At 35.6% G+C, this 17,342-nt stretch overlaps 1 protein-coding gene across 9 annotated transcripts in view; it reads left to right on the plus strand.

The window, feature by feature from the left end:
* NPHP3 (nephrocystin 3) overlaps positions 1–17,342 on the plus strand; it is a 58,569-nt gene that overhangs the window by 9,428 nt on the left and 31,799 nt on the right. For all 9 annotated transcript variants that reach the window (XR_005218107.1, XR_005218108.1, XR_005218106.1 and 6 more), the window contains exons 6-10: positions 2,290–2,450; positions 4,206–4,362; positions 6,671–6,745; positions 15,073–15,246; positions 17,070–17,173. Coding sequence is in view for 6 of the 9 variants with exons in the window: in XM_037844762.1 (XP_037700690.1) it covers positions 2,290–2,450; positions 4,206–4,362; positions 6,671–6,745; positions 15,073–15,246; positions 17,070–17,173 (671 nt within the window). In the remaining 3 variants the exon portion in view is untranslated. The remainder of the gene's footprint in view (positions 1–2,289; positions 2,451–4,205; positions 4,363–6,670; positions 6,746–15,072; positions 15,247–17,069; positions 17,174–17,342) is intronic.

Raw genomic sequence — 17,342 nt, forward strand, 5'->3', positions numbered from 1 at the left:
ATCTATTCTGTTTGGGGTACACTGTGCTTCTCGGATCTGTAATTTTATGTCTTTCATAAGAGACGGGAAATTTTCATTGATTATTTCCTCTATTATTGCTTCTGCCCCCTTTCCCCTTCTCTTCTCCTTCTGGGACACTCATGACATGTACATTCATGCACTTCATGTTGTCATTCAAGTCCCTGAGATGTTGCTCTTATTTTTCCATTCTTTTCCCTATCTGTTCTTTTGTGTGTAGGATTTCAGGTGTCTTGTTCTCCAGTTCCTGAGTGTTTTCTTCTGCCTCTTGAGATCTGCTGTGTATGTCTCCATTGCGTTTTTCATCTCTTGTGTTGTACCTTTCATTCCCATAGAATCTGCCAGTTGTTTTTTCAGACTTTTGATTTCTACCTTATGTTCGCCCAGTGTTTTCTTTATAGCCTTTGTTTCATTTGTTATATCTTTCCTGAACTCGTTGATTTGGTTTAGCACACTTCTTTGAAAATCTTTAATAGCTTGTTTCATTAAAGTGAAACAATATCTCAACTGAGTCTTGATTGATGTGTAAGTTTGTTCCTTTGTCTGAGCCGTATCTTTGTTTTTCTTAGTGTAGGTTGTAGTTTTCTGTTGTCTAGGCTTCTGGTTTCCTTGGTTACCCCAGACAGATCTTCCCAGACCAGAATGGGTTCAGGTCTCAGAATGGGGTTATATTCAGGGTGTATCTTAGAAGAAAGGCAGATTTTTCTCTGAGGTTTCCAGTTACTGAGCTTTTCCTAACCTGCCCAGCAGGTGGCGCCTGTCAGTCTGTCTCTCCCCACTGGTGTAAGGAGTTGTGGCCCCTTAAGTTTCTATTTTGGCTGTTTTCCCCCAGGCTCTGGGATCTGGTTCTGAAGGGAAAGCTGGGCCCCACCTCCTTAACTCTTAGGGAAGATACACGCCCTAGGGATTTATCATCTGCATTTGAATAGTCTCTCTGTCTCTGTTATCTCCACCCCTGTCTCGGTCACAGTGCTGGGAACTGAAAATGGCTGAGGCTCTCTCCACTGAAAATGGCTGAGGTTCTCTCCTGTGAGCTCCTCAGGTTGAGAGAGAGAAAGAGGGACAGAAAGCCCTGTTTTAGAGCTGGTACACGGCTCCCCAGTTTCACTTGTCGGCTAGAGGTAACATCTGGTCTTCTGGGCCCCCCTCCCAGCACAGATGAGTCTTTTGGTCCTTTAAGGTCAGTCATCACTAAGAGCCTCTGTCTGCTTGTTGGGGGTTTGTAGCTTGTATTCAGCAGTCCACATTTGTTGATTAAAACCCCATTTGCAACTTAGCTGAGCTATATTCGCTCGCTCTGCTGGCTTGCTCAGAGAGTGCTGCTAGTTTCTAGCACAGTGAGGCTTTGCAGCAAAGCCTGCTGTGGGGGGAAGGGGGGTACCCAGCATGGTTCTGCAGTTTTTACTTACATATTCTATGCTGTGATCTCAGGCATTCCTCCCAATCCAAGTTGGTGTATGATGTGTGGACAGTCATGGTTGTCCCCCAGCAGTTATTCCAGTTTATTTACTTGTTGTTCCTGGTTGTTTATTAGTTGTTCCAGGGGACTGACTAAATTCCACTCCTCCCTATGCTGCCATCTTGCCCCTCCTCCGCTCTTCTAATTTTAAATAACTCTGCATGTCTTGTGCTATACCTGTTACATATGTTAACATCTTCCAAATTGTTGATTAATAAATTTATTTAGATTTCCTTTGTAATATTACTCAATTTTGGTAAAAAGATAAAATTCTTTAAAGCCCAAAACTTCCACCTCGTTGAATATAGGTTGTTTTCAAGGACATTTTGAGGTAGTTATTAATTTCTTGCATAATAATCATCATTACTTATACATCATCATATTTTGAATTTATATCAATCTGCTTTTGTGTTCTAATGTATCACAATAAATGCTTTTTACTATGAAGATCTGTAGCTCTGTTTTCCACTCTTAATAACTATAAAACAGAAATTATTCATAATAATAATGATAAATATCAAAGCAAAATAGCCTAATACTTTCTCTCTTTGTTTTAGGTTGTATTATGAAATAACTCATAGACAAGGTGGCTAGAAAAGAGCCAAGTTGTTAAACAAAAAATTAATTTTGTTTTATAGAAAAACTTCCCTTTTTTATTCAGAGTTTTCTTTAAAATGTGATTATTTTTTAAATTTTAAAAATAGCCAACATAATCTGTTTTAAAGCATTCATTTTTATTTTAAGTAGTATGATGTTCACTAGATCTTTAGTTAAATAAGTTAATACTTTTATAAATTGTAATTTGTTTTTAGGACTATTCGCCTAAACTTAAAAGAATGTGTGAGGCAATGGGATATTTTTTCCATGCTGTGTACTTTCCAATAGACATTGAAAATCAATACCTCACTGTAAGAAAATGGGAAATTGAGAAGAGTTCCTTGGTTATTTTATTTATTCACTTAACTTTACCAAGGTAAGCCAAAAAAAACTGTATTTTATTGCTGGAGTTAACCTTATAAATAGAATTGAGATTGCCAAATGAACTTCAAAGGTAGGTTCTAATTGCATTTTATAACCAACAACAATCCAAGAAATTCAATAAGTTCTATGACTGTTTCACAAATAAAATAATTAAAAGTTCTATAGTGTTGGTTGTTTAATAGGTCATATGAACAATGTCATTAATGTTAAGATCATTTTAATCAGGGGTTAGCAAACTGTGGTCTGCAGGCCAAATCTAGCCAGCTGTCTATTTTTATAAATAAAATTTTATTAGTATACAACCATTCTAATTTATTTATTTTCTACAGCTGTTTTTGTACTACAATAGCAGAGTTGAGTAGTTGTGACCAAAACTGTTTGACCCACAAAGCCTAAAATGTTTACTATCTGTTCCTTCACAGAAAATGTAAGCAACTTGTGATTTCAAGAATCAGTATGGACTTTCATTGTTTCTTTCTTTGGATACAGATTGAGAGGCATTTAAATTTTGTGTGGTTACCTTTGTACTTGAACACTTGTGTAGGTGTTGAATTATATTTTAAATGCCTTGAGGAGCTTACTACTAAAAAAATCCAGTAAAATGAACACTTTCCTTATAATGTGAATATAATAACATCAATGAATCTGTCACAAATAACGATTTTTTTAATGAATTAGATATATAGCTAAAATACAAAATGGGTTTACTAGGTGGTTGATTTTTCTTTCTAGATTTGTTGTCTGATTGGATTTTACTTTTCCAAAGCATTTTCCTTTTATTGCAGACCAACTCTGATTTAAGTGTGAATGGAAGTATGTAGGGTGCTAAACTTTACCAGACAACCCTGCGTATAACCCTTTATTGATCCTTTTGACTGCCTAGAATCATAGGAGAAATCTCTTACAGTGAAGTGTGGGAACTAAAATACTGAGAGTCCAGGCTCACTCAATGCTTTAACCTAAGTAGAAGGGAATTCTTCTATCTTTGAATGACAGGGTTTGCTCCTGGCAGTACAGAGGGGCGAATTAGACTGATTTTCTTCAGTATATCATCCATCTTTCTCCAGGGAGAAGAGTTCACCTTGAAGGATTTCTTAGGCCTATTCTTGGTTTCATTCAGTTATTTTTGACTAGATTACCTATAGAGTTTCTTTATAGAACTTAGTTAAGCAGGAAATCTTGTTCTATGATTGAACTTGCTTCATTACTGGTCAGTAGGTTAGTCTACAACTACAAATGTAGTTGTTCTTCATAGCAAAGTTTAAAAAAATTATTTTACCTTTACCTCACTCAGGGTTTTTGCTAGTCATCTGCTCTCCTCCATAGATTCTCCAGCTCTTTTCTATAGGGTATTTTGAGTATAACTATTTGGGTCATTTATCGGATGAGAAAAGGACTGGAAAAGAAAAATCCTTGAATCCTTGGGTCTGACAATATTTGTGTATTAACTTGGAAATCATATATTCATAAATGGTATTATGTTTTCCACTTATTTGCAAAGTCTCATGAGTCCAGTCCATTATTTTAAGTCATGATTAATAGTATTTATGAGATAAATACTAATGAATGTACTGTATTTTAAGGCCAAGAGAAGACAGAGCTATAAAAACATCCATTTTTAGAAAACTCTGCTTGTTCTGCAATGGGGCCTTTTCTGGCTGTTATTCATTGTAGTGTTGGCACCTATTGACTAACTGTTTGCTGCCACAGTGCAGTGTAGCACAAGAAATGCTGATTTCCAATCTAGCCTTTTATTGGAAGACTGTGAAGAAGCTTTTCTGAAAAACCCTGAAGGAAAACCACGATTAATTTATCACCGTTTGGAGGATGGGGAAGTTAGTTCCAACTCCGTCCAGCAATTGATTGACCAAGTTTCTAACCTGAACAAGATCAACAAAGTCAAGGTAAAATTCAGAGGGTTTTGTTTTTAATCTTATATGTGAAAATTGATGAATAGAAATATCAAGAGTAGTTTTTAACAGAGACAAGGAAGTTAGGTAAGGATATTTCATATAAATTGGTATTTGCTTCCAAATGTCAGTTCATTCACTGATTCATTCAACAAGTATGTATGAAGCACCTACTATGTGCTAGGCACTGTTCTTACACTAGGGATAACAAAGTAGTGAGGAGAGACAGGCAATAGATATAATAAGCAGAAAATATTTAAAAGGGGACAAGTGCTATGGAAAAATCATTTTTAAAATATAGTAGGATCCCTACCTCACACCATATACAAAAATCAACTCAATATGGATCAAAGACCTACATATAAGGCCTAGAACTATCAAACTCCTGGAGGAAAACATAGGGAAGCATCTTCAGGACCTTGTGTTAGGCAATGGCTTCTTAGACTTTACACCTAAAACACAGCAACAGAAAAAAGAAAAGAAAAAAAAATAGATAAATGGGACCTCATGAAAATTAAAAACTTTTGCGCCTCAAAGGAATTTATCATGAAAGTAAAACTACAGCCTACACAATGGAAGAAGATATTTGGAAACCACACATCCAAAAATGGTTTACTATCCAGAATATATAAAGAAATCCTTTAACTTAACGAAAAGACAAACAACGCAAATACAAAATGGGCCAAAATCTTGAACAGTCATCTCACGAAAGAACACATACAAATGGCCTAAAAGCACATGAACAGATGCTCAACATCGTTAGCCATTAGGAAAATGCAAATCAAAACCATAATGAGGTACCATTTCATACCCATTAGAATGGCGGTTATTAAAAAAAAAAAGCAGAAAATTACAGGTGTTGGAGAGGATGTAGAGAAATAGGAACATTCGTTCATTTCTGGTGGCAATGTAAATGGGTGCAGCTGCTGTGGAAGTCCAACAGGCTTTTTGGTTTAATTAATAAGCAATATATGGCTAAAAAGAATCTGAGCTGTGAGTGACCATGACAGATTCTTCTCTGTGCTTTTCTCCCAAGCACTGAGTCCTACTCACTGAGGATTAGTGTAAGAAGGACCTTTTTATAGTGACTTTTCCTAAAAGCATTGGGAAAGCAAAAAAACTGATGATGATTTGAGACATTGACTTGATCATCCCTAGATGCCTGGCGGGATAATTTTAGAATAGAAACTATAGGCTTTGCATTACTGTACACTGAGATAGATTGATAAATGCTACAGTATTAAAGAGTAAATTGAAAATAACTCTAGGATCTTGACAAAGTTTTTAATTTTCTGTGCCCAGCCAGAAATTTTGTTTGCATCATTTGGTATGGAAAAGATAGCTTGAAACTGGCAGGGGAGATTAAACCAAAGAGCCTTAGAGAAAATAGGTGTGTTTTTATTATAGTTAATCTCCAAAGCCATTTCATCCTTTGTTTTAATTATTTAGTATCAAGCTAGTCTTCCAGGTCCCATGAGAAAATATAGTAATTCATATTTCTTACGTTTATCCTATAAATACTGCTTTTCAAAAGTAGTACACTAATATGATGAACTTATATTATCAAAGTAGGTGTAAAATATTTTCTCCCTACCATAATTTATGCTTGTAATAGAGGATAAATTTCCTTGCCAGTTCACTTGATAGGCTTTGTGAAACCATTATCTTATTCTAATCTTATCAAATATTAATCATTTATTAGCAGTACATATGTTCTTTACAGATAGGGCATTCTTTCAGTAAATTCAGATAGCAAAGTACCATTGTTACATAGCAAAATACCATTTTGCTTTTATGTTTTATAATTATAACTTTACTGATACAAAGTTTGATATTGGTGTATTTCAAAGGTTATGTGCATTGATTGATAAGACAGTTTGCCCACAGGCAAAAAATATATATACTTTTTATTTTATTGTAACATTGTCCACACAAAATTCCATATAACTGAATGTTCTGTAAAATATAAAAATACAAACTCTATGTGACCAACATGTGACCTTGGACAAGTTATTAATTTTTCTCAGTTTCCTCCTCTGTAAAGTAAGGATAATAGTATCTCCCCCATAGAATTGTCTTAGGATAAATATAAAGTACTTAGAACAGGGCCTGGCACATAATAAGCACTATAAAAAGTATTTACTCCATATATGGAAACTCTATATTTTATGCATGATTTTCTATAAACACACAACTTCTCTAATTAAAAAAATATATTTAAAAAGATGTTTACCCCACCACTACCACCTCCCCCTCCTGTAGTTATTATTGTTTTTCTTATTTTTAAACTTCTTTTTTTCAGATCATTGATCACTCAGGAGATCCTGTAGAAGGAGTATATAAAACGTATATTTATGTGGAAAAGATTATTAAACAGGTAAATATGCATTCCCTGTAAGATTTCATGTAAAATATTTTAAGACTCTTTTCCATAAAATTAAGTTTTCCAGAGAAAACCACTTTTTTTTTTTAAGCCACTTGTTTTTTTTAAAGCAACACCAGGGAAAAGTGTCACTGTTTCTATTGGAGTAGCCCACATCTTCATTTCTCATCTTTCTCACAGAGCTCTTTGGTGCTTCAATACTTGTTAAGCATAAAATGTATTACAGTGTGCCCGTTAGAAAGTAAGTATTTGAGGGAAACCTTTAGCTTTATTCACTAGAGAGTCTCCTCAGATTCTGTGCACCTTTGAATTTTTATGTATTGGAAAAGCTCTTCTCAAATTTGTCTATCACATTATCCCTAACAGCAAAGAAGGATGAAAGATGAAAGCATACCTAGGGGTCTCAAATTGAAAATTTCTATGAAGTCTGAAGTATTATTTTGAAAAATGTATATGCTATGTAATCTGCTTGATAGTATGCCTGTTTATTTTTAATATAAAAATCATGCTTTAAACTATACATTTGCAAAAATACTACTAATAATCATAAAACAAAAGAACCCTGAACTTCAAGTAATATGTGTATTATAGGAAGATGTACCATGTTTAGCCTGTGATTGCCCTTAACCTCTTGACACCTCCCCAGGGGTACTGGGGATCTATTAGAAAAGTAAGGGATTAGATTATTTCTTCTAATTAACTTGCAATACAAGTATGAAGATTTGTTATCAGGGAAAAAGAGTGAGCCTCAAACATAATGATATGAGCTCTGGCAACACATTTGTAGAGTACACTTTAGTCTAAAGATTGATATTATCAATTTTGATCTTGTCAACAATATAGTAAATTTTAGGCCCAAGATAAATAAAATGCTTTGAGTAGAATGAATGGCTGCAAATGAAAATGGATTTATTAACCATCTTCTAATGCTTGAAGGACCACATATTTTCAGTAATCTAATACAAAGACTAGATATAATAGGAGAGATATTTTATATAAAGAAACACCGTCTTAGTAATTAAATTATTACAAAAATGTAACACAATGTATTTCTTAGGCATTAACACACTCTAAAATTATTTGCCAGCCAGATATAACCAGATAGTGTGTAACATTTTTCAGAGAACAGATTCCATGAGATTCAAATATTCCTGTAGCTTTATTTTTACTAAAGGGAAGGTCTTTTTATTTTTTTAATTTCCTTATTTCCAAATTATTGTTTGTTTTTATAATTATAAATGTATTTTTTTTAATTAGACAAGTTGTGAGTTTACAAAACAACCATGCACAAAATACAGGATGCACACCCACCCACCCAACCATCAACACCTTGCATTGATGTGGAACATTTGTTACTATTGATGATAGCACTTTTCAAAAATAATTGTAATTTTTTTAACAGTAGTTGTCCTTGTTACAATTGATGAAAGATTATTAACATTGTTCTATCATCTATTATTTACATTAGGTGTATTTCCCCCATATATTACCCTGTTATTGCCATCTTGTATTAATATCATACATTTGTTATAATTCCTGAGAAAACATTCTTACATTTGTACTATTAGCTATAGTCCATCATCTACAATAGGGTTCACTGTGTTGTACAGTCCTACGTTTATCTTTTAATTTTTATTCTAGTACTATATATATCCTAACATTTCCTCTTTTAACCACGTTCACCCATACAGTTTAGTGCTATTGATTACACTCACAATAATGTGCTACCATCACCACCATCCATTTCCAAACCTTTACTATCAGCTATAACAGAAAATCTATACAAATTAAGCATCAACTCCCCATTCTCTAACCCCACTTTATCTCCTAATAACCTATATCTAGACTATAGATTCTAACTCTGTGAGTTTGCTTATTATAATTAGTTCATAACAGTGAAATCATAAAATATTTGTCCTTTGTTTTGTGGCTTATTTCACTCAACATAATGTTCTCATGGTTCATCCATGTTGTCACATGCATCAGGATTTCTTTCCTTCTTACTGCTGAATAATATTCCATCGTATATGTATACCACATTTTGTTTATCCATTCATCTCTCGATGGCAATTGTGAATAATGCTGCTATATACATCAGTGTGTAAATATCTGTTTGAGTCCCTGCTTTCAGTTCGTCTGGGTATGTACCCAGTAGTGGGATTGCCAGATCATATGGTAATTATATACTTAGCTTTCTGAGGAACTGTCAAGTTATTTTCCACAATGGCTACAACATTTTACGTTGCCAGCAGCAATGAATGAGTTTTCCTATTTCTCCACATCCTCTCCAACACGTAGTTTTCTGTTTTTTTAATAGTTGCCATTCCAGTAGTTGTGAAATGATATTTCAGTCTGGTTTTGATTTGCATTTCCCAATAGCTAGTGATGTTGAACATCTTTTCATGTGCCTTTTAACCATGTGAATTTCCTTTTTGGAAGAATGTCTATTTGAGTCTTTGACCCATTTTTTTAACTGAGTTGTTTGTCATTTTGTTGTTGAATTGTAGGATTTCTTTATATATTCTTGATATTAAACCCATATCAGATATGTGGCTTCCAAATATTTTATCCCATTGAGTAGGTTGTCTTTTCACTTATGTGACAGAGTCCTTTGATGCACAAAAGTTTGTAATTTTGAGAAGGCCCCATTTATCTATATTTTCTTTTTTTGTTGATGCTTTGGGTGTAAAGTCTAAGAATCCATTGCTTACCACAAGATTTTGAAGATGTGTCTGTCCATTTTCTTCTAGGAGTTTTATAGTCCTGGTTCTTATATTTATGTCTTTGATCCATTTTGAGTTAATATTTATATATGGTATGAGAGAGAGGTCCTCTTTTATTCTTTTTATTATGGATATCCAATTCTCCTATCACCCATTTGTTGAAGAGACAGTTCTTTCCTAGTCGAGTGCACTTGGCACCTTGTCAGGTAACAATTGGCCATAGATATGATGTCTCTATTTCTGAACTCTCAGTTTGATTCCATTGGTCAATGTATTGATCCTTATGCCAGTACTATGCTGTTTTGATCACTGTAGCTTTGTAATATGTTTTAAAATTAGGAAGTGTGAGTCTTCCAACTTTGGTCTTCCTTTTCAATATGTTTTTGGCGGGGCTATTTGGGGCCTCTTAGCTTCCAAATAAATTTGATAATTGGCTTTTCCATTTCTGCAAAGAATGCTGTTGGAATTTTGATTGGGATTGCATTGAATCTATAAATCAATTTGGGTAGAATTGAAATTTTAATGATATTTAGTATTCCACTCCATTAACATGGAATTTCCTTCCATTTATTTATGTTTTCTTTAACAGTCTTTTGTAGTTTTTGTGTACAAATCCTTTACATCTTTGGTTAAATTTATTCCTAGATATTTGATTTTTTTAGTTGCCATAGTAAATGGAATTTTTTTTCTTGATTTCCTCCTCAGATTGCTCATTACTAGTGTATAGAAACACTACTAATTTTTGCATGTTGATCTTGTATCCTAACACTTTGCTGAACTTGTTTATTAGCCTTAGTAGTTCCGATAGATTTGGAGGGACATTCTGTATGTAAGATCATGTCATCTGCAAATAAGGAAAGTTGTACTTCTTCCTTTCCAATTTCAATGCCTTTTATTTCTTTTTCTTGCGTAACTGCTCTACCTAAAACTTCTGGTGGAGTGTTGAATAACAGTGGTGACAGTGGGCATCCTTGTCTTGTTCCATGTCTTAGAAGGAAAGTTTCCAGTCTTTCATCGTTGAGTATGATGTTAGCTGTGGGTTTTTCATATATGCCTTCATCATGTTGAGGAAGTTTTGTTCTATTTCTATTTTTCTAAGTGTTTTTATCAAGAAAGGGTGGTCTATTTTGTCAAATGCCTTTTCTGTATCAATCAAGGTGATCATGTGGTTTTTCCCCTTTGATTTGTTTAATGTGCTATATTACATTAATTGATATTCTTGTGTTGAACCACTCTTGCATACCTGGGATAAAACCCACTTGATCATGCTGTATAATTCTTTTAATGTGCTGTTAGATTCGATACATAGGTATTTTTTGAGGATTTTTGCATCTGTATTCATAAGAGAAATTGGCCTGTAATTTTTTTCCCTTGTATTTTTATCTGGCTTTGGTATTGGGGTGATGTTGGTCTCATATAATGAGTTAGGTAGTGTTCCTTCCTCTTCAATTTTTTGGAAGAGTTTGAGCAGGATTGGTGTTAAATCTTCCAGAAATGGGTGGTAGAATTCCCCTCTGAAGCCATCTGGTCCTGGGCTTTTCTTTGTTAGGAGTTTTTTGATAAGTGATTCAATCTCTTTACTTGTAATTGGTCTGTTGAAATCTTCTATTTCTTATAATGTCAGTGTAGGTTGTTCATTTGTCTCTAGGAATTTGTCCATTGCATGTAGGTTGTCTGATTTGTTGGCATACAGTTGTATGTAGTATCCTCCTCTTATGATCCTTTTTATTTCTGTGTGGTCAGTGGTCATGTCCCCCCTTTCATTTATGATTTTATTTATATCTTCTTTCTTTTTTCTTTGTCCATCTAGATTAGGGTTTGTCAATTTTATTGATCCTTTCAAAGTGTCAACTTTTGGTTTTGTTAATGCTCTCTATGGTTTTTTATTCTCTGCTTCATTTATTTCTGCGCTAATCTTTGTAATTTCTTTCCTTCTGCTTGCTTTGGGGTTAGTTTGCTGTTCCTTTTCTAGTTCTTCCAGGTATGCAGTTAGATCTTTGATTTGGCTCTTTCTTCTTTGTTAATGTAAGCATTTAGGGAAATAAATTTCCATCTCAGCACTGCCTTCCCTACATCCCATAAGTTTTGATATGTTGTGTTCTCATTTTCATTTGTCTCAAGATGTTTACTGATTTCCCTTGTAATTTCTTCTTTAACTCAGTGATTGTTTAATAGTGTGTCATTTAACCTCTGTATATTTGTGGATCTTCCAATTCTCTGCCTGTAAAGAATTCCAGCTTCATTCCATTATGGTCAGAGAAGATTTTTTAAAATTCATTGAGACTTGTTTTGTGATCCTGGAGATGATCCATGTGCACTTGAGAAGAAGTGTATTCTGCTGTTTTGAGTACAGTGTTCTCTATATGTTTGTTAGGTTTATTTCATTTATCCTGTCATTCAATTTATCTGTTTCCTTATTTATCCTCTCACTAGATGTTCTGTCTATTGATGAAAGTGGTGTACTCAAGTCTCTGTTGTTGTAGAGATGTCTAGTTGTCCCTTCAGTTTTTCCAGTGTTTGCCTCAGTATTTTGAGCACCATGATTAGGGGCATAAATGTTTATGATTGTTATTTCTTCTTGGTGGAGTGCCCCTTTTATTATTATAATAGTTGTGCATTTAAAGTCTATTTTGTCCAATATTAGTATAGCTTCTCCAGCTCTTTTTTGGTTACAGTTTGCATGGAATATCTTTTTCCAGCCTTTCACTTTCAATCTATTTGTATCTTTGGGTCTAAGATGAGTCTCTTGTAAATAGCATATAGTTGCAGCAAGCTTTTTTATCCATTTTGCCAATCTTTTTCTTTTGATTGGGGAGTTTGATCAATTAACATTCAGTGTTATTACTGTAAAGACAGTACTTATTTCAGCCATTTGGTCCTTTGGTTTTTATATATCATATCTTTTTTCCCTCTCTTTTTATCCTTTTAGTTACCCTTACTGATAATCTTCATTTCTCCACTCTTCTCCAAGTCTCTCTCTCCTGTCTTCTCCTTTCAGCCCACAGAACTCCCTTTAGTATTTCTTGTAGGGCATGTTTCTTGTTCATGAACTCTCTCAGTTTCTGTTTATCTGTGAATATTTTAATTCTCCCTCGGTTTTGAAGGACAGTTTTGTTGGGTAAAGAATTTGGGGCTGGCAGTTTTACCCTTTCTGTACCTTAAATATATCATACCACTGCCTTCTCACCTCCGTGATTTCTGATGAGAAATCAGGACTTAGTCTTACTGAGGATCCATTTTATGTGATGAATTGCTTTTCTCTTGCTGCTTTCAGAATTTCTCTTTCTCTTTGGCATTTGACATTCTGATTAGTATGTGTCTCCCAGTAGGTATTTTGTTTGGAGTATGTTCTGCTTCTTGGACATGTATATTTGTGCCTTTCGTAAGAGTTAGGAAATTTTTGGCCATTATTTCCTCAAATATTCTTTCTGCCCTGTTTTAGTTTGCTAAGGCTGATGAAATGCAGTATACCAAAAATGGACTGGCTTTTAACAATGGGGATTTATTAGCTTACAAATTTAGAGTTCTTAGGCCATGAATAAAGGCATCACCGGGTGATTCCTTCTTCCTGAAGAAAGGCTGCTGGCAACTGGGGACTCCTCTGTCAAATGGGAAGGCACATGGCAGCATCTGCTGGCCCATCTCTCCCAGGTTTCATTGCTTTCAGTTTCTGGCTGCTCCATCTGTGGCTTTCTTTCTGCGTTTAGCTTCTGTCTCTCTTAGCTTCTCTGGCTTTTCCTGTATTTTATCCACTTATAAAAGATTCCAGTAAGAGGATTAAGTCCCTCCTTGAATGAGGTGGGTCGCATCTCAATTGGAATAATGTAATCAGAAGGTCCCACCTACAGTAGGTCTATACCCACAGGGATGGATTAGAAGAACATGATCTTTTTCTGGGTACATACAGCTTCAAACCATCAAATGCCCCTTTTCCCTTCTCTTTTCTTTCTGGGATACCCATGCTTTGTGCTATCATTCAAATCCCTGACAACCTGCTCAATTTTTTCCATTCTTTTCTCTGTCTGTTCTTCTGCCTGTTCACATTTGTTATTGTATGCCTCTAGTGTATTTTTAATCTCTTCTATTGTGCCTTTCATTCCCATGATTTCTGTTATGTTTCTTTGTATACTTTCAAATTCTTCTTTACGGTCACACAGTGTTTTCTTAATATCCTTTATCTCTTTAGCCATATTTTCCTTCATCTCCTTAAACTGATTTAGATTTGTTTGAACATCTTTGATTAGTTTTTCCAAATTCTTTGTTTCCTCTCAAGTTTTCATTTGTTCTCTCGACTGGGGCATATATTCCTATTTCTTAGTATGGCTTGCAATTTTTTACTGGTGTCTAGGCTTCAGATTATTTTGATGAGTTTACTCTGAAGGTCAGTTTCTCTCTGTTGCCCAGAGTTTTAATGTTGATTAACTTTGTGTTAAGGCTCTTCTTTGACACTTGATTCTACTTGTGTAGCTCTTTAGAATAGCCTGTGTTTAACTGGTCAGATTTTTACAGCACTTCTTCATCTGCTTCTTGCCCTGTATATGCAGTGTAATTTTTGAGATTGCACTTTTTGTGCAGTTGTTTCACCCCCAGGAGAAATCTTGCTTTCCTCTGCTCCTTCTCCAAGAATCTTGATCTGTTCTGTTTGTTTCTGTTTTACATCTATAGTTTTGTGTGTGTGTGTGTGTGTGTGTGTGTGTGTGTTTTCTGTTTTGTCTTTTGTTTTTTGATTTTACATCCCTTTCATTGGTTCTAGCTGTTTCTGCCTGGAGTGCAAATTCTAGAAGGTGGGTTACCTTGGAGAGGACTTTCCCAAGACAGTATTATGCAGCCAAAACAGGGCTGGGAAACCACAAAGGGGGCATAAACTGGCTCCATAGTGCCCTGTGGAGGGGATCAAGACAATGCCAACAGCCTCTTTGATGGCTCCCCAAATCTGTGCTTTCCTGGCTTGCCCAGCAGATGGCATCCTTAGAAAATTGTTCCCTGCAGCCCTGAGGAGGCTCTCCATCTTTAAATCTTCACTGCCTCCACCCCTGTTGGGGGCAGTGATGAAACAATGGCTGCCACAGCCTTTGTCCAGGGCAGGTTGAAATGGTAGCTCAGAGCCGGGACCCAGAGATCCAAATTCACAAATCAAAAGCCATGATCAGTGCCCGGGTCTGCCCGCCCTCCAACCCTCCCCCTCCTACCCCCACAAACAATTCTTGGCAAGAGTGGGTGATGGGTGCTGGCAACCACTGCACACAGAGAGCTGTTCACAGTTCTTTACAGTGGTTTCTCAGCCTCTTCTTCCCATTCTTCCCTGGGTGCTGTACAGTGTTCTTCTGGCCTCCAGAGCCCCAGAAGAGTTGTTTCAAACAGATCCTGCCTGTTTACTAGTTGTTATGGAGGAACGACTGAGTTCTGGAGCTCTCTACTCATCATCTTCCCTGGAAGCCCCACTGTAATAAATGTATTTTTGTAGTTATTATACAAAGGCCTGCAGGCTTGGACTCGCCTTCCTCAGTAGGTAAAGCTCAGTTTGGGCCTGTGTGCTAGCCCCTGCTGCCCGGTCTTTACACTCTCGTTCATATTCATGTTCTTGTTCTTGGTGTTTAGGACATACTGGGCTTTGAGAACATAGACCTGGAGACTAGGGATTTGGGCAGTGAAGATTCCATTCCAGAAGAAGATGATTTTGGTGATGTTCTGTGGGACATACATGATGAACAAGAGCAAATGGAAACTTTTCAGCAGGCTTCTAATTCAACCCATGAGTTGGGATTCGAGAAAGTAAGCATGTTTGTTCCAACAGAGATCAGTCACCATTTAACAGCTGTATTGTGATGTGTTCTTACCTAAATATAGTCAAGGTTAATGACTGCCCTTATGGTTTGATTATTCATGTTAAGATATGCTTGCTTTTGTATAATACAGAAGACGTGAGATTCAAATATAAACATCAAACATTTTCACTTACAGATTAGGATTTGTAACCCATGACATTTTATGCCACATCTACAGCTCACCCATACCAGGATTATGTTTTAGGAAGCTCAATAAAAACAGTTAGACAATTCTTGGAAGAATCATTATCAAACATTCAGAAAACACAAAGCACAATAGTGTGTCCAATAGGCAAAGTAATCCCTCTTTATTGGCGTCATCAGCATCTTTAAATATTTAAACAAATTAATAGAATTTGAAGTGCACAACGAATCTATGCCCAAGTTCAAAAAATACTTAATAATATTTTAAAAATCAATACAAGAACTAATATATTAAAGAATATTATAATATCTAACATCAACAGCTGTACCTTTTCAGACTTTTATAGTTTATACTGTCTGGGTTTGTGTCCTGTCTCCACCATTTTCTAACTGTGGATTTTGATCAAGTTACTTAACCAATAAGCTTTAATTTCCTTGTCTATAAAGCAGGAAGAACTGATAGTACCTACCTCATAGGGTTGTTTTGAATATTAAATAAGATAAGACACATAAAGCACTTGACACAATACTTGGCACATAATAAATGTTAGATTAGTCATTGTTTGAATCTGTCTTTGGCTCCAAATCCTGTGTTCTTTTTTTCTATAGCAGGGGGTCTTAAATTGGGAACCATAGGCATAGATGGGCTTTGATGGAACCATGAACTAAATTGTTAGCATTTGTGAAGTAATAAATCAATAAAGCCCTTTGATCCTCCAGATGCATCGTTATCCAAATTATTTGAGTTCTTGGGAAACATTTTCAGTATTATATAAGACAAACAGAAAGATTGAAGAACTATGCCAAACAATCATTTATTGTAATTTATGAAAATTTTAGCTACCCAAAACCTAGCTGCAAACTACTTAATTATACATTCTTTTAGTTTCTCTTTAGCTATCATTTGAAACCACTGGTATGCTTAATAAACCTTTCAGCCTCCAAAATGACTTTGGAAACTCCCTTGAGAGCATTCGTAAAGTATTGAGGTATTTCACTGTGTGTCCTTTTCAACTCTGATCCAGTTTTGAGTGTCTGGAGAAAGCCTGGGGAAATGGGTTCTTGGATTTTGCACAGAACCCACTCAATTTCAGAAAGATCTCAAGACCTATTCTAACCTGATTCTCTGGAACAGGTTGGAAGACTCCAAGGCCCTAGACAAAACTTGCTTTTGTCCAGACACATTTTCAGGAATCCCCGGAAACTGAGATAGTCTTCAGGACAGGTATTCTTCTGCCAGGAGATCTAGGCTACCAGCCAGGACCCTCAGGGCCCTTTGTGGTCCCTTCTATGGATGAGGTCCCATAGTTTAGTATAATACAGTGACCTCCCTAAAGCAATTTGCAAAACCTCTGAAGGTTGCAAAACTCCATGGGGATCTTTGGTTTTGTCTCTCACCCATTAATTTACAGCAGTACTACATGTAGAAGGAATTGGGGCTCATTCTCAGTTTACTACTTCCGATATATTTAACTAACTATAAAAATAAGCATTTATAAGGGTGCTGTTGACTAAAAGTAGATTTCATTTTCTCTAATGTATTCAGGGAATAATCATAAGTTGGTTGTATTTAGTATTCCAAGAGGCATGTGCATCATCACAATTTACATTCACTTTTGTTTCTAGTATTACCAACGACTTAATGATCTAGTGGCAGCACCAGCACCAATTCCACCTCTTCTTGTATCTGGAGGACCAGGTTCTGGAAAGTCCCTGCTTTTATCCAAGTGGTATGATGCAGTGCAGTTTAACTGTTGTTTTAATTGTTGTTTGAATTACTGAGTTCATTCAAAAAAATGTATTATTACATGTATGCCTTCCTGTATGGCTTCTACTCCACATTAAAAAACAAACAAACAAAAAGGACTAAAGTAATAGGTTCATGCCTGAAGTATATAT

The sequence above is a fragment of the Choloepus didactylus genome, chromosome 1 (assembly GCF_015220235.1).
Source record: "Choloepus didactylus isolate mChoDid1 chromosome 1, mChoDid1.pri, whole genome shotgun sequence".
NCBI classification, from domain to species: Eukaryota; Metazoa; Chordata; class Mammalia; order Pilosa; family Megalonychidae; genus Choloepus; species Choloepus didactylus.